The sequence below is a fragment of the Magnusiomyces paraingens genome (assembly GCF_902498895.1).
Source record: "Magnusiomyces paraingens strain CBS 517.90 genome assembly, contig: contig2, whole genome shotgun sequence".
NCBI lineage: Eukaryota > Fungi > Ascomycota > Dipodascomycetes > Dipodascales > Dipodascaceae > Magnusiomyces > Magnusiomyces paraingens.
In genome coordinates this window covers 4,668,884-4,696,847 of record NW_022474068.1, presented here as the reverse complement: position 1 = coordinate 4,696,847, position 27,964 = coordinate 4,668,884, and the positions used below count along the sequence as shown (strand labels likewise).

Genomic DNA, 27,964 nt, shown 5'->3' with positions numbered 1-27,964 from the left:
AAAAAAAAAGTACATTTTAAAAACTTTAACCCAAATAACTAGAAAAATAAATAATCAAATAAATCAAAAAGAAAAAAAAAAGAAAAAGAAAAAAAAAAGAAACCAATTATTTCTGCTTATAACTCCGTTCAAAGTACTGGTTTGGATGCGTTATCGTTTCATCATACTTCTTTGTATCTTCTGGATGCGTCAGCTCATACACCTGGGTGCACGCAACATGGTACTGCCGGCGAGCAACGTTGCCTTGAATCTCAGCCAAGTGCTGCGTATCATTGATACCCATACGCTGGAGCGAGGCGACTAGCGTATCTGTGGAAAACGTTCTGTATGGACATCCATGGAATTCGCCACGAGCTGGTAGTGGACCATTTATAATTTCAGCACATGAATGTGGGCGGTAGTTAATACGAGATCCTTCCAGGCCGTATTGATGGCGGATATTGTAGCGATATTCTTTAGAAAACTTATCTTCTGGGACATTGAAATGTGAGCGCCAGAAAATGAGTGCTTCGTCAACACTTAGACCAATCCACTTGAGGAAATTACCATATTGTAACCGGGCATTATACCGCAAATGTTTTGTTGAAACAAGTCCACGGTGCATGGTTTGCATACATAGCGGGTAGTGTGCGTCAACAAGAGCGTCAACGTTAGATGCACGAATTTCATCTGCAGATCCAGGTACACCGCCGACCTGGGCCGGATCGTAAGTGGAGAAAGCCTCGAATCCGACAGCAAGGTGATTAAGTAGGGGGACTAAGCGGTCGTCTTCTTCAAGACGAGGAAGGGCACGGACAGTTTGGAGAAGTGCACGGTCAAGTCTTGAGGAAAATTCTGTTTGCACAAAGGATTGGAGTTGTGAGCGGGGGACATAAGCTTTGCCATTATGAAGAACTACGCGACGGTCAGCCACAAGATCTGGGACACGCTCAAAGTCGACTTTGAAAAATGAAGAGTCTTTATCAGTTTCAGCCAGCCAGTCTAACTTTTTGGAAAGTTCTGAGCGTTCGGAATCTGTGACAGGGTCCCAAGCCAAGTTACATGACTGAGCAAAAGCTGCACGTTCTTCAGGGTCATCTGAGTTGTATCTAATTCTGAAAAGAACAGTTTCTGCGTGAACAAATCGTTTACGAAGTTCTTGTGAGCGACAAAAGGCGAGTCTAAGAATAAAGTGAGAGTAATGATCTTTAAGTCGTTTATGTTGTTCATTATTTTCATCAAAGTGTAAAGGTCCATTTTTAATATCTACCGGAGTAGGATCGGATGACGAAGCACGGGCCATAGATGCATTAGAACCAAGAGGAAGGTACTTGTCAAGGATAGGCCTCAGGGAAGCTTCGAGTTCTTTAGGAGGGAAATTTCTGGCCAGACGTGATTCGATTTCGCCTAGTACACGCATGCGATCAATTGCCCATTGCTCAAATTCTTCAGCAGTAATTTCTAGAGTTGGTGGGGTATCATAAAAGTTGAGTCTGTAAGGGTATGTAAGAGTAGCTGAATGAGTTTCTAGAGAGGAATCTGCGAAATGGCGTTTTTCTTGAGCGCGCCGGCGTTTGAAGTTTTGTCTGAACATTTTTTTTGAAGAGTTATGGAAAGAAGAAGGATTTAAAGGTTTAAGAAAAAAAAAATAAAAAGTAAACAAACAAATAAATAAATAAAAATAAAAAAAAAAAAGTAAATAAATAAATAAGTATACGCGTAGTCACGTGTAAAAAATCAACAATCGCGTAAATAACGCGTATTTTTAATTTAAAATATAAAAATTAATTTTTCGTTCTGACATTAGATTTTTTTTTTTTTTTCTCCACCATATATATATATCATTACACACAATGTCATCTTACACAAGCAAAGACCCGGACTCACTTTCTTTAAGAGCTGCAGTTTCCCATGCCCGCGCACAAGCCGACATAGATCCAGCGTTATACACCGGCAGTCCTCATGTGGATGCAGTTTTGGGGTCACCTAGTTCTCCTGGGTTACTACGCGGGACTCTTAGTGAGATGTCCGGGACACCTGGGTCTGGACGTACTGCGGTCGCGTTAAGTTTAAGTGCGGACGCGTTAAGACGTGGTCATAGCGTGTTATGGATTACAAGTGGAGGGGTTACATTACCCGGTGCAAGATTAGCTGATGCAGTGGGAGTTAATAGTGGAGCTAGTAGTAGAGTTAGTGGTGGAGCTGATGATGTAAAAACTTTTACAGAATCTGCACTTACTAGAGCCCTACATTTGCCAGTAGGGTCATTAGCACAGTTAGCTATGATGTTTCGAAGTCCTCCAGAGTTTATGCCTCCGCGTGATTGTGCGTTAGTAATAGTTGACGATGTGGCAGCTCTTGTTTCTGCGACTTATGGTGGGTTAGTTGGTCGTGGTGATGGTTATGGAGTATCATTAGCGAGTGCAGTACGGCGACGGTCTCGTGCTGTGAGTAGGTTAATTAAAGATGCATCTGTTTTTGCACGGTCACATCATGTTGCAGTTATGTTTATTGGTGGGATGGTAGCTCAACATAGTGCGACGCGTGGTTGCTCAATGTTAGTTCCTGCCTTGGGTGACGGTACGTGGGCACGGCTGTGGCATGCGCGTGTTGTGTTGTATAAGGATGTATTACCTGCTGTACCTCGTGGAGGTCAAGGTGATGGTAATGACGAAGATGATAAAAGTTTGTTGATGGAGAAGCAGGAACAGTTAACAGCTGTCCACCATATTGCACGGGTAGTTTATGCGGACTCCGGGGACCCTGCGGTACTGCGGCGCGGTGCTGTGGCTGTTTTTGCAGTGCGTGGTGAGTGTGGCGGGGTTGTGGGGAATTTCAAGCCTCCTGGGGTTGTTAATAATAATAATGGAGAAGAAGAAGAAGAAGAAGAAGAAGAAGAAAAAGAAAAAGGTGGCTTGAAGGGAATTTGTGGGTCTCAAAGTGTGAGTCCAGAACCACTTTATATAGTTTAGGTAAATGATTTGAATTTTGTTGAATTTTATTGAATTTTATTGAATTTTATTGAATTTTATTGAATTTTTCATCAATAATAAATTATAGAGTAAAGTTAGAAAAAAAAAAAAAATATGATTGAAGAAATAAATGATGATAAAGTGTTGATTAAAGTAAAATTGAGTTTGAAATTGGTTTAATGTATAATATTTTATTTATATATATATATATATTATTCTTTCTACTACTACTACTATTAATACTACTACTACTATTAATACTATTACTACTAATAAACCATTCTAAGATAATAATAATAATAAATTTTTACCCCTTGATATTATGTTTAAATATCAAATAAAGTTGATTTTTTTATTTTTATTTTTTTAAATTTTAAATTTTAATTTTTAATTTTTAATTTTTAATTTTTAATTTTTTAGTTTTAGTTTTTCATTTTTAAATAATCTTGAAGGTTTGATGAATGAAATATATATATAACCGTTTAACTGTAAAGTTATTTTGGTAAAATCCTTAAAAATCAAACATGGGAGGAAGAAAAAAAAATTAAAAAAAAATTGGAAAGTAAGGTTAATGAACAGGATCTTTAAAATAGAAAATGGGAAGGAAAAAAAAAAAAAAAAAAATTTGAAATTTTGAAAATTTAGGGAAAGATTTTTTTTTTTTTTTTTTTTTTTTAGGAAAATGGGTTAAGATTTTTGTTTAACAAATTATCTTATATCAACTATATATAAAATTATTTTAAAATATTGGCAACAAGTTGTAAATAAAAATAAATAAATAAAATAATTCTCTAAGTATTCAACAATTATAGTTAGTTATTTTTTTTTTTTTTTTTTTTTTTTTTTTGAAGAAAGAGAGAAATTTCTTATTTAATTTTTTAACAATATTTAAAATATATAGTAGTGTATATAATAATAATAATAATAATAATAATAATAATAATAATAATAATAATAATAATAATAATAATAATAATAATAATAATAATAATAAATATGGATATTTTAATACTTTTTTTTTGGTAATTACCATTATTATTATTATAATAATATAATAAAAAATAAATAAATTTTTAAAAGCACTGTAATTATTAATAACTAATGTTAGACCATATATATATATAATAGTCAATTTATTTATTTATTTTTTTTCTTTTTAATCCTAATCAAGTTAATGAAAATATAATAAAGGGTAAATAATATATATTTGCCAGATTAGATTAGTTTGATTTTAGAAACCAAGAGTTTTTTTTTTTTTTTTTTTTTAATATATATATATATATATATAATAGTTCTTTATAATTCAATTGGAAATTTTATAATTCTTATTTTTTTTTTTTAATGAGTTAATTTTATATCAAGTTTGGGATAATTTTTTTTTTCTATCTTTTATCTTTTATCTTTTATCTTTCATCTTTTATCTTCTATTTCTTATTTAATAAATAGTTGATGGTACTATAGATTACACACTTTGGGTTATTTTGTGTATATCATAGTCTGGATTAATAAAAAAAAAAAATTTAAATTTTATATATTATATAAATATAATAATAAATATATATATTTTTAAAGTTTTAAGACGGTAATCAACGGAAAATATAAAACGAGAAAAAAATAAATAAAAAAAACTTTTTTTTATTTTTTTTTTTATTTTTTTATTTTAATTTTTACCAAAAAGAAATTGATGGCATTTAAGCAATTATTTTTAAAATTTGGCTTTGTACCGGTTAAAAAGTTTAAAAAAAAAAAAAAAAAAATTTTTTTTTTTTTTCTTTCCTATACAAAGGGGTCCCTTCCATTTTTTTTTTTTTTTTAATGAATAAAAAAATAAATAAATAAATAATATAAAATTATTTGATTTTAAAAATCTATTAAAAGTGCTGCAATATCAGGACGCCCTGTAGAAATTGCAACCTGTGCAGCAGTTTCAAGTTCTTCCCGAGACCAGTCAGGACATGCTTGAGTTAGAATACGAACAATATAAGATCTTCCATTTACAGCAGCTTCACAAAGAGGAGTCCAAGGTGAAGGAGAAGAAGAAGAAGAAAAAGGGCCATGTACGGCATACATGTAAGCTGCAGAACCATGATCAGATGGATGTGGTGGGGGGACGGCAGCAGCTACAGCTTGATTAAGAGGTTGACGGGCTAAAGCGGCAGTATCAGCTTGTGTGGGCATAAGGGTAAGAAGTTCAAGTAGAGCTTCAGGGTCACCGGCAGCACATGATTCAAAAACAGCAGCAACAAGAAGGGCAGGAGGGATTCTTGCGATAGTTCTTTGAAGAGAAAGTTTTTCAGTATTATTATTAGTATTGTTTGAAGAAGTTGAAGTTGAAGTTGAAGTTGAAGTTGAAGTTGAAGTAGATTCTTCTTCTTCTTCTTCTTCTTCTTCAGTAGCAGAGTCTTCAATTTGGGAACGAATAACAGAGATTGCACGAGGGAAAGGAGAAGAGCGTTCAGCTAACATATCAGGTTTAATATCATAATTTTGGACAGTACCTCCTTCAGTTGTAGTTACTGAGGCTAAGATTTGACCGATAGGTGAAGCGACATAACCTGAAGAAGGTTGAGGTGGGGAAGATAGTATAGGGTTTGAAGGGGTTTGTATACAAGCAGGGCACCAGTCAACGTTAGGACCAGGTTGAGAAGTGATACAATCCCAATGGAAATGATGGGAAGCAGGGCAATTATTTAGAACGATATCATCTAGGAGGAATTGTGGTTGTTGTTGTTGTTGTTGTTGTTGTTGTTGTTTGTTATGGTCTGATTCTGAATCTAAATCTAAATCTAAATCTAAATCTAAATCTGAATTTGAATCGGGGTTTAAAGCGGGGTTAGGGTATAGTACAGATTCAGTACAAAGGGCACATGGAGGGAAATTAGAGGGGTTTGTGTGTGAGAGAGTTGTTTGTTGTTGTTGTTGAGAGGATATCATTTTGATGTGTGAGTGTGTGTGAGAAAAGAATGGAAAGATAAAATTTATTATTATTTGTAGAGGGGGAGAGAAAAGATAGATTGGAATGGAATGGATAGAAATTGGTGTTTTTAATTTAAATTAAGATTGGAATGGGTAACTTAGAAAAAAAATAAAAAATAAAAAAAATAAAATGCCAAGTATTTTTTTTATTTATTTAAGAATTTAAGAATTTATTAATTGATTGATTGATTGATTTATGATGATGATGACTAATTTAATTTGTTTAAATTTTAGTAGTTAAATTTATGTTAAATTTATGTTAAATTTATGTTAAATTTAAAAAAAAAAAATTAAGATAGAAAGATGGGAAAGAAAGAAAGAAATAAAAAAAAAAATTTTTATTTTTTTTAAAGTTTTTTATTTTTATTTTTTTTATTTATTTATTTATTTATTTATTTATCGCCTTGTATTACTTTAAAACAAAAGACAAAAATCTGGTAAGACATTTTTTTATTTTTAATAATAAAGTTTTTTACTTGTTTTAGGAAATAAACGAAGAAAAAAAAAAAAAAGCACTACCACTATCATCTCCATCATCTCCATCATCTCCATCAACATTATCATCAACATTATCATAAAATGTTGATATAAAGATGAAAATTCTGGTAAGTCTATTTTTATATAAATAAATAAATAAAAAAAGAAAGAAACAGTGGCGGGTCTTTTGAGTTCATTTTTTTTTATTTATTTTATTTATTTTATTTATTTTATTTATTTTATTTATTTTATTTATTTTATTTATTTTATTTATTTTATTTATTTTTCAAAAATAAATAAATAAACGACGTCATAGAGGGAAAAAAAAAAAAAAAAAAAAAAAAAAGGTTTTTCTTTTTTTTTTTTTTTTTTCTCTCTCTACCATTTTTTGGGTACATTTAGGAACCCAAAAAAGATTTTGAATTTAAAAACTAAACAAAAAAAAAAAAAAAAATTGTTTTTTTTTTTATATTTATAAAATTATATTTATAAAATTATATTTATAAAATTATATTTGAAAGAAGAAGAAGAAGAAAAAGGCATTTTTTTTTTTTATTTATTTATAAATTTAAATTTTTTTTAATTCAGCTGCGTTCCAAAAATATTTCAAAAAATAATAAACAATCAATCACATTTTGTATTTTTTTTTTTTTTTTCTATTTATTTTTTTTTATTTATTTGAAAATATTTAAATGTTAGAATGAAAGTCTCCTGTGCAACAAGTCAGCAACAACAACAACAACAACAACAACAACTAAAGATGAAATTAATTGAAAAAAAAAAAAAAAAAAAAAAAAAAAAAAATTTTTTTTGAAAATTGGGGAATTTTTTATTATGAAAAAGGAGGTTTTTTTTTAATTTTTATTAAAAATATTAAAAATATTAAAAATATTAAAAATATTAAAAAAAAAAAAAGGAGGTTTTAATTTTTTTTATTTATTTATTTTTCTTCGCAATGTTAATTTTTTTTTTTTTTTTTTCATTTTTTGGCATCGCCACAGAAACTGCGCATTGACAATTTAATTAGGATTTTCTTTTAAATATAAATAAAAAATTAAAACCAACCAACCCCCTTTTAATTAATAAACTTTTTTTTTTTATTTTTTTTTTATTTATTCTTCAATTCTTCAATTCAATTGAATTAAAAATTTTCAATTGACTCATTTATTTTTTTAATAAATAAAAATAAAAATAGTTTCATATCATATATTATAAAACTTGTTAAACTTGTTAAACTTGTTAAACTTGTTAAACTTGTTAAAAAATATATATATATATATATTCTTTGTTCTCTATATATATTTAAATATAACTAGTACACAAAAGTAAAATAAAAATAAAAAAAAATTGCCTTTTTATATATAATAAAAATATTAATAGAAACAAAAAAAAAAAAAAAAAAACCTTACCATTTTTTTTTTTATTTATTTATTTATTTATTTAATTTTGCTACTTAAAATGGTCATGTCGCGCCACTACTAAAAATAGAAACATTTGGGCCACACACAAACAAACAAAAACACTTTAATTTTTTTTTTAACTTTTTTTTTTTTTTTTTTCAACATTCGCTCTCACTTGGTTTTTTTTTTATTTTTTTTTTTTTTTTTTATAGGAGTAATTACTCCCCTCTCCTGCTATTAAAAAAAAAAAAAATAAAAATAAAAACCTCCTGTGGCGCGTAACTAATCGAACTAATCGAACTAATTGAACTAATTGAACTAATTGAACTAATTAATTAATTAATCGTTTCTATCATATATTTATTTATTATTTAATAAAATAAAATAAAAAAAACTTATAAAAGACAAGAATTTTCCCTCTTTTTTATTTCAAATTTTTTTTTTTTTTTTTCTTCTTCTTCTTTTCTCTTCATCACTCTCGCTTTAAGATCCAAACCTAGTCACTCGCTTACTACTAAAAATCTATTTTCTCCCCCCCCCCCGTTAACTAACTTAACAAATCTATATAATCAAAAATGAAGTTCACTGCTGCTGCTGTCGCCCTCTTTGCTGGTGTTGCCTCTGCCGGTTATGCTAACGTCACTACCGTTACCATTCCTTGCGAAATTACTACCACCGAAGTTGTCACCGCTTACACTACTTACTGCCCTGAACCTACCACCATTGTTGAGAACACTAAGACTTACACCATCACTGCCCCTGGCACTGTTACCATCACTGACTGCCCTTGCACTCGTGAAAAGACTTTGACTACTACCACCGTCACTACTTGCCCCGTTGTCTCTGGTACCCCTGTCCTCCCCTCAACTGTTACCCCCATCACTAAGACTGTCACTGAGTCTTGCACTGAGGAGGTTTGCAAGTCTTCTTCCACCTCTGCTCCTGTTGTTAAGCCTACCACTTCTTCTCCTGTCCTTATCACCACCACCACCTCTGAGGGTGGTGTTGTTAAGACTGTCACCATCCCTTGCACTGAGGAGGTTTGCCAAACCACTTCTGCCTCTGCTTCTGCTTCTGCTTCCCCCAAGCCCACTTCCTCTGCTCCCGTCCTCATCACCACAACCACCTCTGAGGGCGGTGTTGTCAAGACTGTCACCATCCCTTGCACTGAGGAGGTTTGCAAGACTTCTACCTCTGCTTCTGCTTCCCCCAAGCCCACCTCTTCTGGTGTCGCTCCTGTTCCTTCCTCTAATGTCACCGTCCCCACCACCACCATTGCCCAGGGTGCTGCTGCTAAGGTTGGTTTCTCTGGTGCCGTTGCCGGTGCCATTGCTGCCGCTGTCTACTTCCTCTAAATGGTTTTAATTGTTTTTTGAAATTATTTCTTTTTTAAAAAAAAAAAAAGAAATAAAAAACTTTTAATATAATAGACTTGGTAGATTTATTTTTCTTCTTTATTGTACATTAGCATATTCTTATTTTTTTATTTTGGGTACTTATTTAAAAATGGTTTTTTTTTTTACTTATATAGTTTTTTTGCTTTTTAGGATTTAATATTTAATGATCTTACACTTTAAAAAAAAATGTTTTTTTTTTCCTTATTTCAATTATTATATCAACAATATCGTATTTCCTAAACCGGTTTTTTTTAATTTTTCGCCTATTTCAACTTTAATTAGCCTAAACTAGTTATTTTATTTTTTTATTTTTTTTAACCTTTAGTACCCAATTAGACTCTACATTTATTTATTTATTTAAAAAAAAAATTATTACTGTGTACTTTTAAATAAATAAAAATAAATAAATAAATAAAATAAATAAATAAATAAAAATAAATAAAACTTCACATATATATATATTTCTTCCCCCCTCCCTCAAAAAAAAAAAAAAAAAAAAAAAACAACAAAAGAAAGAATATTCTTTCTTATAAACTACTACTACTACTACTACTTTCTCTCTTATAAAATAATATATATGCCGTCTTAGTCCCACTCCCAACTTCAACTCCTCCTCCACCAGCTGCTGCAATTCCCCTAGTCAATGTCACATCATCAATATTAACCCATTCTTCTTCTTCTTCTTCTTCTTCTTCTTCTTCTTCTTCTTCTTCTTCTTCTTCTTCTTCTTCTTCTTCTTCTTCTTCTTCCTCTTCTTCTTTTGCTTCTTTCTCTTCTTCTTCTTTTTCTTTCTCTTCCTTTTCTCTTACTTCTCTATTATAAACACCTCTCTTAATATTCCCAGTCCGTGTCTTCACATCAACCGTATAATGTCCTGCTGCTGCAGATGGCCCATGATGATATACAACTCCACATAAACTATACTCAGGTAATGACGACCCTTGTATTCCTCCTCCTCCTACTGACCCTACCGCTTCTCGTGGTAAAGTCAAATGCTCAGGAAATGTTACTGGCTTTGAAATCTTGTGTACATTCTCAACTGCAAATGGAACACTTCCTCCCCCAATTCCTCCAACTCCTTGACCATTCCCTCCATACCCTGCTCCTCCAGTGTTACCAACACCATTTACACCACTACCACTACCACCTAAACTTGAACTTAACCCTTCTCCATCATTCGTATATGAAAATCGCTTCAAGTGAACAATCAAAACCTCAGGAACTTCATCAATTACAATCTGTTTAGTAGCTCGTACCTCCTGCTTCGTAGATGTCGAGTATTGTAATTGTTCTGGAGCTGCAAGATTCACAAATGCTTCCTCAATAGATCTCACTCGCTCATCAGAAATGTCCAACTGAATCTGTTGAAATGGATCCCGTGTAATGGATGGTGTCTTTAAATTAGATGCTGTTAATGTCGACTTGAGCTGCCCTCCAAATAACCGAGTCACTGGACTCTCCCCAAACCCCTTATTCTGCTGAACATTCAAACTCTTATTATTCTTCCCAACTTCTTGCCATCCTTCTCCTCCTCCCCTTTCATCCTTCTCCCTCCCCCTCTCTTCTTCCTCTTCTTCCTCCTTCTTCTTTGTTGCTGCCATCACTCCAACAAACTCATCGTGTAATGCCTCCAATAAATACCCAAGAAATTCCTCAGCATCCTCCTGTCGGCCCCGCTTGTAATGTACAAACCGTGGATGTGCACGAACCGTATTGTAAAACGCCTCTGGTGACAATGGCTGCGAATTGATACTCCTATTAGGATCTTTCGGCTTCTCAGTACATTCCCGCGTAAGATTAATCAACGCATCCAATAATGGTGTCTCGCTCTTAATACTAAACACACTGTTCGATGCAATGTATTCAAGCAACTGGTAAAACGGCAAACAGTGCACAAGTGCTTGTAGAATCGAATTCATAAAGCAAATGTTGCCCGTATTAATAATTCCTCGAGAGTAAATCCGTGGAACTGCCATCCGCTTAACCTTCTTGTAATCATACTTGTGCAATAAAACCCCAAGAGGTTCCTTTTGGTTCACCTTGACTACATGGGGTTTCTTTTCATGCATACTTAAAGTTGAACCTGTATGGTTACTAACCGCATGACCCCCATTGACCTGATGTTGCTGATGCTGTTGCTGATGCTGTTGCTTCCGTGGAGACACAGGCAAAACTCCAACGTGATTATCTTGTTGTAATCGCTCTGCCCATGAAATCCCCTTGGAAACTGTAGGCACTGTCGGCACTGGCACCACCCGAATAGGTGCTTCTGCTGGTATTATTACAGGTCTAGGAGATGGAGCTGGTGATGTCAATGGTGTAACACTCTCCTCAGCAACTAAAGGTGGCTCCTTCTCCTTAGTCTTTAAAAACTCCTTTTTGCTTTCCTTCTCCTTCTCCTTCTCCTTCTCTTCTTTTTCCTTTTCCTTTTCCCTTTCTCTTTCTTCTTCTTCCTTCTTCTTCTTCTTCTCTTCTTCTAACCGCTTGGCCTCATCCCGTTCTCTTTTCAGCTTCTCTAATCGTCGGTAGTATGCTCGCCGTTTAGGGAATGGCTCGTTAGGTGCAGAAAACCATACTTTTGTAATCTGGCCTCCACAATGTACAAACTCTTCTCCCTCTTTCCGTGGTGGTGGTGATGGTGATGTTGTTGTTGTTGCTGTTGCTGCTGTAGCAGTAGTAGTAGTAGTTTTTTGTGGACTAGAAACTGTAGTTGTAGTTGTAGTACCAGTACCAGCACTACCATTACTGCTGGCAATACTACTGCTGTTATTACTACTACTACTGCTACTACTACTACTGCTACTGCTACTGCCACTGCCACTGCTACTGCCACTGCTACTGCCACTGCCACTGCCACTACCATTGCTACTACTGGTATTAATAGTACCATGCTTTTCATTTATACTCTCACTAGAACTAGTATTGGGCTCCTCCTGTACCGCTGGTTTCTTTTTCGGGCTCTGTGCCAGTGGAGGAAGAGGTGAATGGCTAGTAGCTGCTGGATGATTGTGATGATGATGATGGTGGTGATGAACAGGAGGTGGGTGTCGTGGATGGTTAGGTATATGAAGATGCGGTAATGTGTGTGGTGGAGGCCCTCCTAGTCCAGATAGTGGTGGAGGAGGAGAAGCCAATGGAGGGAGTGCAGGGTGGTGTGGACTTAGATCTAGAAGTGCGGCTGCCTCTGCATCGCCTGGATCTGCACCAGGGATGAATGGAGGTGGAGGAGGAGGAGGAGGAGGGTGATGAGGTATGTGCTGATGATGCATTGGTAGTGTTTGCAGGCCTTGAGGAGATGCAAAGTCTGCTGGTGGTTGAGAGGGATAAAACGGTCTATAAGAGAGTTGGTGGCTTTGGTGGTATTGGTAGCCATGAGTATTAGTATTATTGCTGGATGAGTTGTTGTTATTGTGTGAGTTGTTATTATTATTATTGTTGTTGTTGTTGTTATTATTATTATGATGACGGTGGTATTTCGGACGATAGTGGTTACTATTGTTATTATAATGGTCCGAAGATTTGGAATGCTTGTTTTGGCGGTGTTGATTGTTGTTATTGTTGTTGTTGTTGTTGTTGCTGCTGCTGCTGCTGCTGCTACTGTTACTACTACTGTTGCTTCCATTGTTTGCATTACCAGAGTGATGCAAATGGCCACCATTAGTGATGGATCCATTACTACCACCATAGTTGCCACCATGAGAAACTGGTGGTCCGGCATAGTCGTGTGATGTTGGGCCATTAGGCATGCTTGGGGAAGAGGCCATACCGTACATTATAGGACTATTGTCATAAAACATGGGAGGTGTGAAGCCATTTTGACTGGGATAGTATAGTGGTGGTTGTTGGTGTGTGGCTGCGTAGCCTGAATAGTTGGACATTGTTTAGTATAAATGGAAATATAGGAGAAATCGGAGAAATTGTTTTGATATGGTCCAAAAAAAAATTAAAATAAAATAAAAGAGAGAAAGTAAAAGTCCAGAATATGTGTAATCTATAGATGGATATCACAGTTATTGTTTGATTAGAATCTTGATTAGAAAAAAAATGAGATTCCAAGATAGTCAGATTATTAGTATATTATTATTAAAAGCTCTGTTGTGGTTGATAATGATGATGATGATGATGATGATGATGATGATGATGGTGGTGGTGGTGGTGGTGGTGGTGGTGGTTGTTTTTAACAAGTGGTTGTTAATATTATAATTATTATTATTGTTGTTGGTTGGTTGGTTTGGTTATGATTAAGAAAAATCTGGCTCTAGAATGCTGCTGGACGTTCTTCTTTTTTTATGAGAAAATATATGTATATCTGAATCTTTCTTTATAGATAGAAGTTGATAAGTTGATTATTGAGAATTCTTTCTTTCTTTCTTTCTTTTTTTTTTTTTTTTTTTTTTTTTTTTTTTTTTTTTTTTTTTACTTCTTTCTTGAAAATTTAGATATTTCTGAGATGGTTGGTTAATATTTTGTGATGGTGGTGGTGGTGGTGAAGAAGAAAGAAAAAAATAAAAAATAAAAAATAAAAAAAAGGGAAAAAAAAAAATTTCTTTGCTGTTGTTAAAAATCCAATACTACTAATACTAACACACATATCAAAAAAAAAAAAAAAAAAAAACACAACCACATAATAATTATAATAATAATAATAATATAACTCTCTTTCTCTCTATATATGCACCACCCGTCTCCCTCTACAAAAAAAATTTTCCCTCTCTTGCTAAATTTTTTTTTTTTTTTTAATCCGCGCGGCCATCACTTTTATTACCAAAAATTATATATTACCTATAAAATTTCCATGGTGGCAATGCTTAAAAAAAATTTTTTTTTTTTTTTTTCAATTTTTCATTTATTTGTTACAAATAAATTACATCTCTCATGCTGTTGTCACATACTCAAGAGCTGCTGAACTCACCCGGTGCTGATACAAAAGTCCTAAATACTCACAAACATTAATAAACTCGGTCCTCTCATAAACACCAACCGGGTCCCACAATTCCCAAAAGTCCCGCTTGTTCTGTAAGTCTCGCTCTCTTCCATTCTCCAATACTTTCATTTTCTCACTTAACTCATTACTCTCACTCCCTTTCTTTTCTTTCTCCTGATTCTTCTGAACCCACCCCCGCCCTGTAATATCTAGTCTTGCCTGTAAATTATCCCCCCCGGGCCTCAAGTTCCGTACTCCACGATTCCATTCAAACAATACCCGACCCCTTACAAACAAAAATACTCCTACCAAATGTACACACTGTGGAACCCGTACTTCCTCTTGACCCCAAACTTGTTCAGCCCGTTCTTGTTCACGTTTATGGGCTTCATAATACCCCTGTGCCCAGCCACTCTTACTAACATACCCTTCCCACTTACTCTCACGACGACCCCTTAAAACTCCTACCCGACGCCCACGGTACTTGGCTGCAGTGTATTCTGCACAATTACACTCCCAGCGCTCTAAGTTTACAAGCCCAAACCCTTCAAGAACATTTAATGGTTGTGTCCTTCGGCCTTCTTGGACTTTGCCAATACTCTTCCTCCTCATATTACCTGTCCGTTTTTCCCTTTTACCTCGAAATGCCTTCATCGGCTGGACGTGCCAATACTCGTAATTCTCTTGACCTTGATTTCCTCCTGATTTGTTAAGCCCACCCCAAGTCCCAGAATAAAGTGTAAATACTCCAGTTTCATCCCACCCTCCATAATCAACACTCCCTGGAGCTCGAAATACCCCCATCTGTCGTGTCTCACCCCTATCTCCACAATTGTTCTCTTTGCATTGACCTGATGCAATGGCACAATGCTGTTCAATCAAGTCAACTGCTCGATGATAAACTGGTAATAAACATTCCAAAATCACAAGCAATTTGGATATTTCATTCTCAACTTCATGTGCATCTCCCCTGGCAAGTCTAAACAATTCTGAAAATATATAATCAATTTGTTGGTCCATTGTAGTAGTGTAGCAGTCAAAAATTTCATTAACCAAAAAAAAAAAAATAAATAAATAAAAATTAAACTAATTACACCAAAAAAAAAAAAAAAATAAAAAAATAAAATAAAATAATATAAAATAATCAAATAAAAAAACTATACTTCACTACAAAATTAACGCTTTCTCTTGCGATCATCCCCTCCACGACCCTTTGTATCAAGCTTCTTGGCCTTATTATCCATCTCATCCCAATCATCCCCAGATTCATCATCTGACCCAAATGACCCCTCACTGTCCCCTTCCTCAGACATGTCACTATCTTCCTCAGAATAACTATCACTCTCATCTTCAGGATCCTCATCAGAAGCATGGAATTCACTCTCCTCATCAGAAGACTCCTGTGATTCTTGCCCACTTCCTCCCTCATTATCAAGCGTCAAGAAACTCCATCCTCCATCTTTGAAAAACTGATGTGGGTCTGAAGTCACCGTCTTCATAATAGTAGGCCAATTCAAATTAACAGGTCCCTCATAATATGGCACATCAACACTATTCAGCCAATCCTTAACTCCATCTAGCTGAGACATTGGAATCGAATTGATATGAGTCACAGGCCGTGTAAAATCCTTATAAATTACAACCATATCAAACTGTCGTAACCCAAACTGTACTCGCTCAAGATGCACAACCTCAATCTCACTAAGTGTCACAACCAAAAATGGAGGATCAATCAACTGAATCAATGATTCCGTTGTCGGTTGACACAGTACATTAGACCGGAATGGAACACCATTGAACCCAAGCTCTCGGAATGGAATCTCAACATCAATCGTCCCATTAGTAGCATCAGAAATCGCCTCAGCAAACTGCTTAAACTCTTTATTCAACTGTACCCGGCGCTGTCTCTCCATCTGCTCCTGCTCCAACTCATCCTCATCTCCATATCGGTAACGCCGACGACGATTGCCAGTCTCATCAAATGCCAAATCTGTCGCTTCTCGGTAAATCTGAATATCCTTAGTCTTCTTCTTTCCAACCATAATGGGGCTCTTAAGGTGTGCATGGATAATCACAATCAATTCATGATCACATGGCTGGAAGTAAAGGTGCTTAATGTTGCTAAACAAAATCTCAATGTTAAACTCGCTCTTGATTGGAGACTGGTATCTTAAACCATTCTGGTGAATCTCAATCAATCCATTAACACGCTTGCCCTCAGGAGCAGGTCGCACATAAACTGTATCCAAACGAATAGGGCGTCGGTTCTTCGCCTCAATCAGCTTGCCCTGAGGAGCAACATCTTCCATCTCCTTCTTCTCAGCTTCCCGCTTCAACACTTCCTTCTTTAAATCGGTAATCTTCTTAAAAACACCAGCAATGTGCTCTCCATCTCGACTCCTAAGTGTAATGCTGCGAACAAACTGTGCATCCGCAACCTCAGATGGAATATCATCCTTCTTGGAAACACCCTGGCCAGGTGAATTAAAATTCAAACGTAAATAAGCATACTCGCCCTCTTCGTTGCTACTACCATTCTTGTAATAAGCAATGTGAAATGGAACCAAACGACCATTAATCGGAATAAGAATCGTCTGGTTCTTTGCATCAACCCGAATACGCAAGTCCTTCATGTCCTTCGGGAGTTGACTCAAGTGCTTATAAGATTCGTACCGCTTAAAAGTCGTTTTGGTCCCCTCACTGTTGCCAGAACTTTCAGCTGCATACTTCTCAAGACCACTCTTTTGCAACTTATCATGAAGATCCCGCTGATTAACTTTTCGCTTAGCCTCAGGGTCATCCTCCTGTGACTTATTCTCACCTCTCAACTTGCTCTTCAAAATTGCAGACTTTACTGGCTTCTTAACTTCCTTCTTGACCGGCTTAGCTTCCTCTTCTTCCTTAAAGTAGTATGAAACATCACCTCGGCTCTTGGGTGATTCTGTAAATACCTCAGGAGCTCCATTAGTCACATTGATAGTGTCAATAAGAAGTATACTATAAGCCTTGCTCTTATTATCCTGAGCATCGTCATTAGGAATGTCCTGAAACCCAATAACCAAAGTAAGTGTCATTCCATCCTTCAGCACGTGCTGGTTCTTCTCATTAAGCAAAAGTGACGTGTCTCGGAACTCAATTCCCGTACCCCATCCCACATTCTTGAGAAAATGTGATAAAAGCTTAGGGTTCTTTTCTTTAATGAAATCCTGGGCAGCCTTGTAAACATCTCGCGCCTTGACACCATTGGTAATTGTCTCCAAAACCTTCTTCTGCAGGGCAACAGCAAAAGAATAGTTTTGCTCTTGGGTCTTTGTAGGGTCAATCAAGTATGTGCGACCAATGTTGGAGCAGTAAGACTTGTATCGGAGACCCAAAAAAGTTACAATAACGCCACCATACAAAACATTATCATCGGGCATTGCAGAAGGCTTTAAATCAAACTTCCCCCCAGATTGAATGTTGGGCGAATAACACCAATCCAACTGGCTAGGGTCAAGAGAGTCTCCCAATTTAAGAGTTTTTTTGAAAAAGTTATCGTCCTCAATTTTGCTCTCCACTGTTTCTGACAGTGCAGAATGTTTAACTTTACGGTCCTCATCAATAATGGTCGAAATTTCTTCAGAAAGAAACTTTGTCATCACTCCAGTACTGGCTCGAGATGCATTTCTAATAGAACGCAATTCCTCCTCATCTTTAAGTTGAAGAAGCTCTGCAATGGCTGAGGAAACATCAACCTCAGTAAATTTCTTTTCGGAAGCTCCATAAATTTCGTTCCATTCTTTTACCATGGGACCTTCGTACTTGTCCTTTTGGATAATACCAAGGTTACTCTAAATTTGAATTGTTAGTTAGTTTTTTTCTTTTTTTTTTTCTTTTTTCTTTTTTCTTTTTTTTCTTGTAAGTTTGTGTCAATAATAAAAATACATACACCAGCCTCTGTCATTTTGGCAATTAAATCCTGGAAAAGCTTCTTGTTGTGCTCTGCATCCTTTGAGCGGGTCCATACAAGAGTCGACGCCTGAAGATCCTTAAGGTACTTTGCTTTGGCTGCACTGGTGATGACGATTGTTTCAGTCTTGGTAATCAAAAGTGCAGTCGTAGGAAATTCGTAACCAAGCAGCCAGGTGTGTAGAACCGCACTCTTGTGGTATGGATTATCTTCATCGGTCTTGCCAATAAGAATGAAAATAGAGTCTGCACCATTAAGAGAAGGTCGATTGGTGGCAAGAGCCTTATGAATCATATCTATGCGCTTGTTATACAAGGCACGGTCGATTTTAATTTCAGACATTTTAGTATAAGTGAAAAAAAAAAAAAAAAAAAAATGAAAGAAAGAAAGAAAAAAAAAAAAAACTCCACTATTTGAAATGATAGTGATTGGAATTCTTTTGATTTCGTTAATTAGAGGGAAAAAAATAAAAAAATTTGTTGAAAAACAAAAAAAAAAAAAAAAAATTTAATGGAATGAGTTTTTTGTTTACATTTAGTTCCCACACATGTTTTTGTTTTGAAAAAAAAAAAAATAAATAAAATAAATAAAAATAAAAAGATCCCCCGTGAATTCTGCAATCACATCTTTTGGTGGGTTTGACAGATTTTTGGCAGGGTAACTTGAATATATATAATAATATAAAAAAAAAAAAAAAAACACGTCCATTTGGCAAATCATAACAACTGGTAATTACAAATTATTATTACAAATTATATTACAAAAATTGGTGTAAATTCTTATGCAACTTAATTAGCATTCTGATGTCATTTTTTATTTTTATATTTTATTTTATTTTTTTAATGTTGCCTGGTATGGATTGGAATTGAAATAATAATAATAATAATAATAATAATAATAATAATAATAATAATAATAATAATAATAATAATAATAATAATAATAATTTTTTTTAGTTGTTACAAGTCCCTCTCCCTCTCTCTCTACTATTGTTATTGTTGTTGTTACATTGTAATAAAACCTCCTTCTTACCACGACGTCCATAATTTCACGGCTTTCCTTTTTTTTTTTTTTTTTTTTTTTATATATCATCTTCCCTACTTTTTCTTCAATTCCAGCTACCATTTATTATCGCAACAAGAGTTACTACTTAGGTCATCCTTCTTTAGCAACCCCTTAACTAAATATACTGATTAGGTCTCCTATTCTTGAGTTTTATTTTATTTTATTTTATTTTAATTTTTTTTTTTTTTTCAGACTACTTGTACTCTTTCCTCCCCCTTTTTTTTTTTTCTCTCTTCGCTTTTGAGATTTCAAATTATTTACCTATTCCCCTTACATTCAGGTTTTTTTTTTTTTTTTTTTAAAAATAGTATATTATGAGTGACGAATACGATTTTCTTTTCAAGGGTACGTATCAAACCACGTGAAGATCAGCTGCCCTCTAAATTCCATCTCATCTTCAACCCTCTTGTTATTTCTCGAGTCTAACTTTGATTGCAGTTGTCTTGATCGGTGATTCCGGTGTCGGAAAATCAAATATCTTGGGTAGATTTACCAGAAATGAGTTCAATATTGAATCCAGAAGTACGATAGGCGTCGAGTTTGCTACCCGAACAGTCACAGTCGACGGCAAAACTATCAAGGCCCAGATTTGGGATACCGCTGGCCAGGAACGTTATCGCGCCATTACTTCGGCATACTACCGTGGCGCTGTTGGTGCCGTTTTAGTATATGATATCACTAAACCAGAGACTTATGAACATGTTGGCAGATGGCTGGAAGAGCTCAAGAGTAATGCTGACCCTCAGATTGTTGTCATGCTTGTCGGCAACAAGTGCGATCTTAAGCACCTCCGTGCTGTTTTAACCGATGAGGCCATGGCTTTTGCCGCCGAAAAGAGTCTTTTGTTTATCGAGACTTCTGCCCTTGATGCCACAAACGTTGAGGCTGCCTTTCAACAAATTCTTACGGAGATTTACAGACTCTATGCTGACCAATCCTTACAACCTGATCTTGGCCAGTCGCGACCAACCCAAGGACAGACTATCGACTTTACCCAACCACCTGATGAGGATGGTGCAAAGAAGGCTGGACAGTGCTGCTAGACACATTTGGATGAACGGAACGACATGTATAAGGCAACTAAAGGTATTATAAATGAATGAATGTTGCTAAATCTTTTTCTCTCTCTTTTTTTTTTTATTTATTTTTTTTACAAAAAACTTGTGGTAAACGGACCATGTTTTTTTTTTTTTTTATATTTATATGATCATATCATGATGAGACTGCCCAACATATTTTTTTTTTTTATTTAATCAAAAACTTTACCAAAAACTTAAAGCGTAAAATTTCCCAAAGGACAGGTTTCAAAAAAAAAAAAAAAATATTCCTCACTTTTATCTTTATTAAAAATACACATTAAAAAACAAACTACAATAAAAAATAAAAAAGATTACTCTTCCTCAGCAATGGGCTCCTGGAAATTGGCATCATCATCATCATCATCCTCGTCATCCAACAAGTCGTCGGTGATACCCTCTCTCTTTTTCTTCTCAAGTTCCTCGTTGATCTTCTTGTAATCAATAATCTTACCACGAGTACGTCTACCAGGAATGATGTTGGAAGTATCAATCTCTTCAAGAGAGTCTTCTTCCTCTTCAGCAAGCTACATTTTTTTTGTTAGAAACAGCCCATTTTTAAACATATTGTAAACTTACCTTGGCTTCGTCATCTTCATCTTCACCCTCACCCTCATCTTCATCTTCATCTTCTTCCTGATCCAACTGAGCATATCGGCTCTTGGCCTTACCCTTACCCTTGGATGATTTCTTAGGTGTAGCCTTCTTGGTTTCAACAGTAGCTTCCTTCTTCTCTTCAGTAACATCGGCCTTAGGTTCTTCCTTCTTCTCTTCAGTAACATCGGCCTTAGGTTCTTCCTTCTTCTCTTCAGTAACATCGGCCTTAGATTCTTCCTTCTTCTCTTCCTCCTTGTCGTCAGTCTTTGGTCGCTTGACTTCTTCTTCTTCTTCAGTCTTTCCCGTTTCTTCGGCGACGTCTTCAGCCTTGCGCTTAGATCCTACAGACACTTCAGCTGTCTTCTCCTCCGTAGTAGCAACGTCGGGGGTCTCAGAAACTTTAACTTCTTCCTCAGTCATTTTTTTTTATTTTTATTTTTTTTTTGATTTATTTATTAATTGCTAATTTTTAATGAAGGTGGACTCTAAATAACAAGCGCGTCAGTTGAAAGTTTTTTTTATGTGGCGGAGAGCATTGATGGAAAAGTTTATAAGCGATGGAACCAACACCTCAAATAATTACAACCAACTAAAATTGAATAGAATAGAATAGAATAAAAAAAAAAAACTAACCTGAAAAATAACCAGCTTAGAATGCCAATCTGATTGATAAAGATGGAGAGAAAGGAAAGAAAAGAAAGAAAGGGGGAATCTGTTGTGATTTTGGGGAATTTCAATGGGAAAAAGAAGGTCCAGACTGACGCGACTTGCAGGATTTTTTTTTTTCTAGCACCAATTTTCAAAAATGGGGGTGTTTTGTTACAATAATTGATCTTTGTGACAAAACACATTATGTAACAAAACAGACTAGGGGTGTGTGTCTTGTGTGTGTCTGTGTGGGATTCTTTTCTAGGTTATGTATAGGAGCTAACACGCGAGACTTGAAAAAATTTCTTAGGCTTAACCTCCAAAAAAGACCGACTTGCCATCACCAACAAAGGCTTTAGTATACACACATACAAATATTTCACAATGACTGTAAGTGGTTCATAAATATATCTCTAATCATTATTCAAAAAGCTAACATGGTTATCTAGAATTTACCACGAAAGGCCAAAATGGTACGCAAATGATTCACTCTTGATTTTTTTTTTCTTATAGAAAGCCGCGTAAGTTCGCGTTGAAAGGAAAACATCAATGACTAACAGTCATTTTTTTTAGGCCGATTTAGTAAACTACAGACTGAGAGTCGTATTGCTAGATGGGCGCCAGCTGACAGGTCAACTACTGGCGTTTGACAAGGTATGTTTCATTGCTTAATTTTTTTTTATCAACCCTTCTAACACCTTACCAGTTTATGAATCTTGTTTTAGCAGATACTGAAGAATTTAGAGCAACTAAAAAGTCCCTGGCGGCAGCAAAGAAGGCAGCAAATTCATCTACAACAGGGTCCTCAAGTGAATCTACTTATTCCGTTAGAGACACTAAGCGAACTCTTGGTCTGGTAATTCTCCGCGGCGAAACCATCATTTCGGTTTCCGTCGAAGCTCCTCCCCCCAATACTGACAATGCTGCCCGACTAGGTGCCTCCGCAGCTGCCACTGCAGCAGCTGCTGGTGGAAACACTTCCAGAGTAGGAACCGCGAGACCGATAAACCGATCTGCAGATGCTACCGGGTTTGGTGTCCCAAGTACAGCCTCAACTCTTTCTGGCCCAGCTCGTACCACTGCCGCTTCATTCTTTGGAAGCAGCAGCGGTCCCGCTGGGTTTGGCGCTCCCCCTGGCTTCCAACCTCCTCCAGGGTTTGGCGGAAGATAAGGGATACTGATATGGGATATTTAGATGATGTCAATTGGAATGAATTTGTATGCTTGGGAGATTAAAAAAACGAAATAAAATTATGTAAATTATAGTAGATGAATTATTTATTCTATTAAGAAGGAATACCAAAAATCAGACAGTTTACTAGGGAAATCAACCAGAATCATTGCTTTGCAGTGTGAATTATTATGGAGCTATTTACCATTCCAGATACGCAAGTTTAACAATCAATTAGTGTTTTGCCACTGTTGTGATTACTTATATTTATCTGATGGTAATACTAGATTATCTCTAAATGATCATTTCTTTTCCTCCCAATTTATGTCTGGAATCAAAGTCTAGATGCTAGAGACCCAATAGGCACGTGACTTCATTATACTGATATCCAGCTTTCGTTCAATCTAGATTTGATTTCTAGATCAAAGCCTTCAAGAGCAAGGAAATGGTGCAATGAGATAAAATTTTTTTTTAACAAGATAATTTAATTTCAAAAAAAAAAAAAAAAATGTTTTTTGCCATTTTGTTATTCCCATTATTCTCATTGTTCTCAAAATGAATAACACTGAAAAAGAAGTTTGCAAAATCCATTCGAATTCTGACATTACAAAAAACATTTCCAATGTTGAACTTGAATTAGGTTCTTCAGATTCCAACTCAAAAGAAAGTAAAAGCTTAACGTTAATAGAAACAATTGATAAAAATGAACCATCATTAAAAAATAAATCTGTTTTTAAGAGCTTGGGTTTCCTTGATAGATTTCTGTACATTTGGATTTTTTTGGCCATGGCAGTAGGAATAATTTTAGGGAACTTTGTTCCAAATATTGGCCATTCTCTTGAACAAGGACAGTTTGTCAGTGTATCCATTCCAATAGGTAAGAACAAACAAACAAAAAAAATCATTAAGATATATTTTATTCTAACTTTTAATAGCTATCGGCTTGATTGTAATGATTTACCCTATTCTGTGTAGAGTTGAATTTGAAGTCCTTCATCGTGTCTTTGCCCAAAAACAAGTCTGGAAGCAACTGGGATTTAGCGTGATTGTAAACTGGGTAATATGCCCATTCATAATGGTAAGCACACTTGGAATTAATGAAAAAAAAAAAAAACTTACTAACTCTGGAATTCAGTTGGGTCTTGCTTGGGCATTTCTTCCAGATAAACCTGAACTCAGAGAAGGCCTTATTTTAGTGGGATTAGCCAGATGTATAGCTATGGTTTTAATTTGGAACGGTTTATCCGGAGGCGATGACCAATACTGTGCCATTTTAGTTTCTGTCAACTCTATCCTTCAAATGATTCTATTTGCCCCATATGCCATTTTCATATTAAAAACAATCAGCAAATCTCAAAATGAAGTCACTCTTTCTTATTCCCAAATAGCCAAAAGCGTGGGTGTCTTTTTAGGAATTCCACTTGGTGGAGGAATAATAACTCGCTTTGGTCTAAGACCTCTTCTTGGTCCACGCAGATATGATGATGTACTGATGAAATGGATGGGATCTCTTTCTCTCATTGGATTGCTTTTCACCATTTTGATTCTTTTTGCGTCACAGGGTAAGCGTGTAGTTCAACAAATCGTTTCAGTTCTTAGAGTAGCAGCCCCTATGGTTTGCTACTTTATTCTTGTCTTCTTCGCAACACTAGCAATTACTCTCAAACTTGGCTTTGGGTATGAGCTTTCAATAACCCAAAGTTTCACTGCTTCCAGTAATAACTTTGAGTTGGCAATCGCCATTGCTGTAGCCACTTTTGGTCATGATAGTAATCAAGCATTAGCCGCTACAGTGGGGCCACTTATAGAGGTCCCAGTTTTGTTGGCATTTGTATATATTGTAAACTTTATACATGGTCGAATAAACCACAATAAATGATTGTTGCTGTTGTTTTTTTGCATCTTATTTTATTTTATTTTATTTTATTTTAATTTATTTTTTTCAATAGAGCTTTCTGGACAAATTGACAATAGAATGCCCGATTTTTTTGCTGTTGTTTTTTCCAAGTTATTTTTTTTGTCAAGCCAAAATTAAAGGTAAAAATAAAAGGGCCAAGATCTGATAAGCGTTTAGAACCGATATCGGTGTTAAATAAGGTAATTAGTTATTCAAAAAGGAAATTTATATTAAACTTTGCACTTGAAAAAAATTATTTGAACAGGGAATCAACCTTACAAATGGCTCTATTTATTTCAGGTTTTAAGTAAAATAACTGATATTAACAAAAAATTTAAACGAATAAATCTCATTCAAAAAGTTTCAACTTCAAGAATCACTTTTTCAAAAGCCATATGCTAAATGTATGGGGAATCTGCCAATGAACTCTGATCACGTGAAGAGGTATTTCCTAAGTTCTGAGCCTCACATAAATATACTTAAATAGGAAGGTTTTAAGGAAAAGTTGCTGAGCAATTCGATATCTTTATCACCACCCCTATCTGAAATTTTATCTCAAAGCCTAGTAATTCTAGAAAACAAGCTGAAGAATCTACCCAATGAAGAAAAACATTCATTCATAGTTCAAGAAAATAAATATCTTGGGACTCCCACAGTTTCTTTGATATTCTTTTTTTTTTTTTCAAATGTCTCCCAAAAACTTTTTGAGATTTTATTCACAATGAATTCTGAGGAGAAAAACCAAAATATTGCAACCTCCCAAGAGAGCGACGGACACGATACACACGCATTACATCATCGTCATCAGAAACCTGAATATATTTTAGATACCATTAACACAAACAACTATGTTCTTCACGCCAAAGACGAACCTAATAGTTCTAATAATGATAACAAGACTGACCCAGATTTTGAAGTTGATTCCCATATAGAAAACAAGTCCGTTTCTAAGGAAGCATGTGACTTGGAATTAGGACAAGTGGTGTCCGGATCAGAAAGCGAATCAAAGCAAAATGACAGCAGTGGTGGTGAGGAAGAAAGGAAAAAATCAGTTTTTAAAAGCTTGGGATTTATAGACAGGTTTCTATATATCTGGATCTTTTTGGCTATGGCGGTGGGAATTATTATAGGAAACTTTGTTCCAAATACTGGCCATGCTTTGGAAAAGGGCAAGTTTGTTGGCGTTGCTGTTCCTATAGGTAAGAATTTGTTTGTTTTACAAAATACCATTTAAATTCTAACATTTTTAAAGCTATTGGGCTTATTCTCATGATTTACCCTATTTTATGCAATATTGAATACGAAGTACTGCATCATGTTTTTGCTCAAAAGAAAATCTGGACACAATTAGCTTTTAGTTTATTTGTAAACTGGATTATCGGTCCTTTCCTTATGGTATGAATCTATTTAAATGCTGTTGATGGACGCTAACAATTATTTTAGATGGCATTAGCATGGGCATTTCTTCCAGACAAACCAGAGCTTCGAGAAGGTCTCATTTTGGTTGGACTTGCTAGATGTATTGCCATGGTTTTAATCTGGAATGGCCTTGCAGGAGGCGATAGCCACTACGGTGCAATTTTGGTCTCTGTTAATTCCATTCTTCAAATGATCCTTTACGCACCATATTCTCTTTTACTTATTAAAGTCATTAGCAGATCTGAAACTGAGTTTATTTTTTCTTATTCCGATATCGCAAAAAGTGTCGGTGTCTTTTTAGGGATACCCTTGGCCGCAGGCCTTGTTACTCGATTCGGGTTTCGAAGACTCGTGGGTGCCAACTGGTACGACAATGTATTTATGGAATGGATGGGCACTTTATCTTTAATCGGACTTCTTTTCGTTATTTTGGTTCTTTTCGCTTCTCAAGGTGAGCGTGTGGTTGACCAAATTGTATCAGTTGTACGAGTTGCTGCACCCATGTTTTGTTATTTCAATTTGATTTTCTTTTCAACACTAGCGGTATCATACAAAATGAACTTTGGCTACAAGTTATCAGTGACTCAGAGTTTCACTGCTTCAAGTAATAATTTTGAACTGGCAATTGCAATTGCTGTGGCTACATTCGGTCATGACAGTAATCAAGCGCTGGCAGCTACTGTCGGACCTTTGATGGAAGTTCCATGTTTACTAGGCCTTGTCTATGTTGTGAGATACATTGGCACTCGGAAAAACTGGAACGATTAATATAGTTTGCACTATTTTTTTTAGAAATTGAATTTGTTTTGCTTTAAGGGTATTATTGATCTTTTTCATTAACCATTTTATTCTTTTTTTCATTTTTTTCTATCTTAAAATTATCTTTTCATTTCATATGTTCATTTCATCATTAAACAATTTTTTTTTTTTGGGTTTATCGGCGATCACCAAAGCCACCACGAGAGCCGCCACGACCACCGCGAGAGCCACCAAAGCCACCACGAGAACCACCTCTGCCGCCGCCGAAACCACCGCGAGAACCACCTCTGGCACCGCCGAAACCACCACGAGCACCACCTCTGGCACCACCACGGCCACCAAAGCCACCGCGGGCACCACCAAAGCCACCGCGGGCACCACCAAAGCCACCTCTACCAGCACCACCAGCACCAGGAGCACGTTTTGGCTTAGGTCCAGCAGGAGCCTTAGGCTTGGGAAGGAATCGTTCTAATGGGAGAAGCTTGTCGGAACCAATGTAAAATTTGTCGCCAGACTTGAAAGAAGTGGCTTGTATACCCTCAGCAGGCTTAATTGTGAAGTAAACATCATTGATAGGACCTAATATTTCGTCAACCTTGCCGACAACAGACTTGTTTTCGAGGTAAATAGGAGCATTGAAGTAAGGAACTTTGGTGTTGATAGACTTGCAGACAATATCGCCCTCGCATGGGTGAACAAATGTGCCCATTTCTATAAATCTTTAGTTAGTGAAAATTCAAACAAAACTTTACATTTTATCAACAAATTCAAAGAGTTTTGAGAAAGAAGCAAAATCTTGACAAAATAAAGGTATTTAAAGTAAAATCAAACATACCCAAGACTCTGTCTGGGGGGCCCTGCTGCTGGGGAGCACCTCTGCCACCAAAACCACCACGGCCACCGCCGAAACCACCACGACCGCCGCCGAAACCGCCACGGCCACCGCCACGTCCTCCTCTGAACGACATTTTTTAAGATATATGTATATGTATAAACGACTGAGACTGAAAAGTCAAGAAAAACTGATCCGGGATCCTGCGAGTGCGGCCTAGTTGCAGTTTTTAAAGGTTGTAGGTGTCGTGTGTGTGTGATTAAGAAGGGGAACAGAGAAAAAAAAATTTTTATGGAAAAAAAAATTTCAAAAAAATTTTCCCGAGTGTTACGTAAAACGTGACCAAGCATTTGGAACACTTCGTAGCATTATTTTCAATCAAAGATTTACCAGGAAGATTTAACATGATTCAGAAAAGGAATCATC

The 27,964-nt window shown here is 35.5% G+C and overlaps 12 protein-coding genes across 12 annotated transcripts; 6 read left to right on the top strand and 6 right to left on the bottom strand.

The window, feature by feature from the left end:
- Positions 1-106: 106 nt before the first annotated feature.
- Positions 107-1,573, bottom strand: SAPINGB_P003220 (uncharacterized protein; the record flags this gene model as incomplete). Its single annotated transcript, XM_031997938.1, has 1 exon — positions 107-1,573. One exon carries the CDS (start codon positions 1,571-1,573, stop codon positions 107-109), a length of 1,467 nt encoding a protein of 488 aa, XP_031853829.1.
- A 259-nt stretch (positions 1,574-1,832) lies between these two features.
- On the top strand, positions 1,833-2,951 carry SAPINGB_P003219 (uncharacterized protein; the record flags this gene model as incomplete). Its single annotated transcript, XM_031997937.1, has 1 exon — positions 1,833-2,951. The coding sequence occupies one exon, from the start codon at positions 1,833-1,835 to the stop codon at positions 2,949-2,951; it is 1,119 nt and encodes a 372-aa protein (XP_031853828.1).
- A 1,860-nt stretch (positions 2,952-4,811) lies between these two features.
- On the bottom strand, positions 4,812-5,885 carry SAPINGB_P003218 (uncharacterized protein; the record flags this gene model as incomplete). The annotated part of the gene is made up of 1 exon (XM_031997936.1): positions 4,812-5,885. The coding sequence occupies one exon, from the start codon at positions 5,883-5,885 to the stop codon at positions 4,812-4,814; it is 1,074 nt and encodes a 357-aa protein (XP_031853827.1).
- Positions 5,886-8,379: 2,494 nt separating this feature from the next.
- Positions 8,380-9,159, top strand: SAPINGB_P003217 (uncharacterized protein; the record flags this gene model as incomplete). The annotated part of the gene is made up of 1 exon (XM_031997935.1): positions 8,380-9,159. One exon carries the CDS (start codon positions 8,380-8,382, stop codon positions 9,157-9,159), a length of 780 nt encoding a protein of 259 aa, XP_031853826.1.
- A 569-nt stretch (positions 9,160-9,728) lies between these two features.
- Positions 9,729-13,079, bottom strand: SAPINGB_P003216 (uncharacterized protein; the record flags this gene model as incomplete). The annotated part of the gene is made up of 1 exon (XM_031997934.1): positions 9,729-13,079. The coding sequence occupies one exon, from the start codon at positions 13,077-13,079 to the stop codon at positions 9,729-9,731; it is 3,351 nt and encodes a 1,116-aa protein (XP_031853825.1).
- A 2,221-nt stretch (positions 13,080-15,300) lies between these two features.
- SAPINGB_P003215 (uncharacterized protein) lies at positions 15,301-18,416 on the bottom strand (the record flags this gene model as incomplete). The annotated part of the gene is made up of 2 exons (XM_031997933.1): positions 15,301-17,955; positions 18,054-18,416. 2 exons carry the CDS (start codon positions 18,414-18,416, stop codon positions 15,301-15,303), a joined length of 3,018 nt encoding a protein of 1,005 aa, XP_031853824.1.
- A 1,037-nt stretch (positions 18,417-19,453) lies between these two features.
- On the top strand, positions 19,454-20,182 carry SAPINGB_P003214 (uncharacterized protein; the record flags this gene model as incomplete). The annotated part of the gene is made up of 2 exons (XM_031997932.1): positions 19,454-19,484; positions 19,578-20,182. The coding sequence occupies 2 exons, from the start codon at positions 19,454-19,456 to the stop codon at positions 20,180-20,182; spliced, it is 636 nt and encodes a 211-aa protein (XP_031853823.1).
- Positions 20,183-20,529: 347 nt separating this feature from the next.
- SAPINGB_P003213 (uncharacterized protein) lies at positions 20,530-21,232 on the bottom strand (the record flags this gene model as incomplete). Its single annotated transcript, XM_031997931.1, has 2 exons — positions 20,530-20,742; positions 20,795-21,232. The coding sequence occupies 2 exons, from the start codon at positions 21,230-21,232 to the stop codon at positions 20,530-20,532; spliced, it is 651 nt and encodes a 216-aa protein (XP_031853822.1).
- A 612-nt stretch (positions 21,233-21,844) lies between these two features.
- On the top strand, positions 21,845-22,631 carry SAPINGB_P003212 (uncharacterized protein; the record flags this gene model as incomplete). The annotated part of the gene is made up of 4 exons (XM_031997930.1): positions 21,845-21,850; positions 21,910-21,933; positions 22,034-22,114; positions 22,167-22,631. The coding sequence occupies 4 exons, from the start codon at positions 21,845-21,847 to the stop codon at positions 22,629-22,631; spliced, it is 576 nt and encodes a 191-aa protein (XP_031853821.1).
- Positions 22,632-23,186: 555 nt separating this feature from the next.
- SAPINGB_P003211 (uncharacterized protein) lies at positions 23,187-24,510 on the top strand (the record flags this gene model as incomplete). The annotated part of the gene is made up of 3 exons (XM_031997929.1): positions 23,187-23,508; positions 23,567-23,709; positions 23,767-24,510. The coding sequence occupies 3 exons, from the start codon at positions 23,187-23,189 to the stop codon at positions 24,508-24,510; spliced, it is 1,209 nt and encodes a 402-aa protein (XP_031853820.1).
- Positions 24,511-25,249: 739 nt separating this feature from the next.
- On the top strand, positions 25,250-26,715 carry SAPINGB_P003210 (uncharacterized protein; the record flags this gene model as incomplete). Its single annotated transcript, XM_031997928.1, has 3 exons — positions 25,250-25,727; positions 25,781-25,923; positions 25,972-26,715. 3 exons carry the CDS (start codon positions 25,250-25,252, stop codon positions 26,713-26,715), a joined length of 1,365 nt encoding a protein of 454 aa, XP_031853819.1.
- A 166-nt stretch (positions 26,716-26,881) lies between these two features.
- Positions 26,882-27,674, bottom strand: SAPINGB_P003209 (uncharacterized protein; the record flags this gene model as incomplete). The annotated part of the gene is made up of 2 exons (XM_031997927.1): positions 26,882-27,417; positions 27,542-27,674. The coding sequence occupies 2 exons, from the start codon at positions 27,672-27,674 to the stop codon at positions 26,882-26,884; spliced, it is 669 nt and encodes a 222-aa protein (XP_031853818.1).
- Between the last annotated feature and the right edge of the window lie 290 nt (positions 27,675-27,964).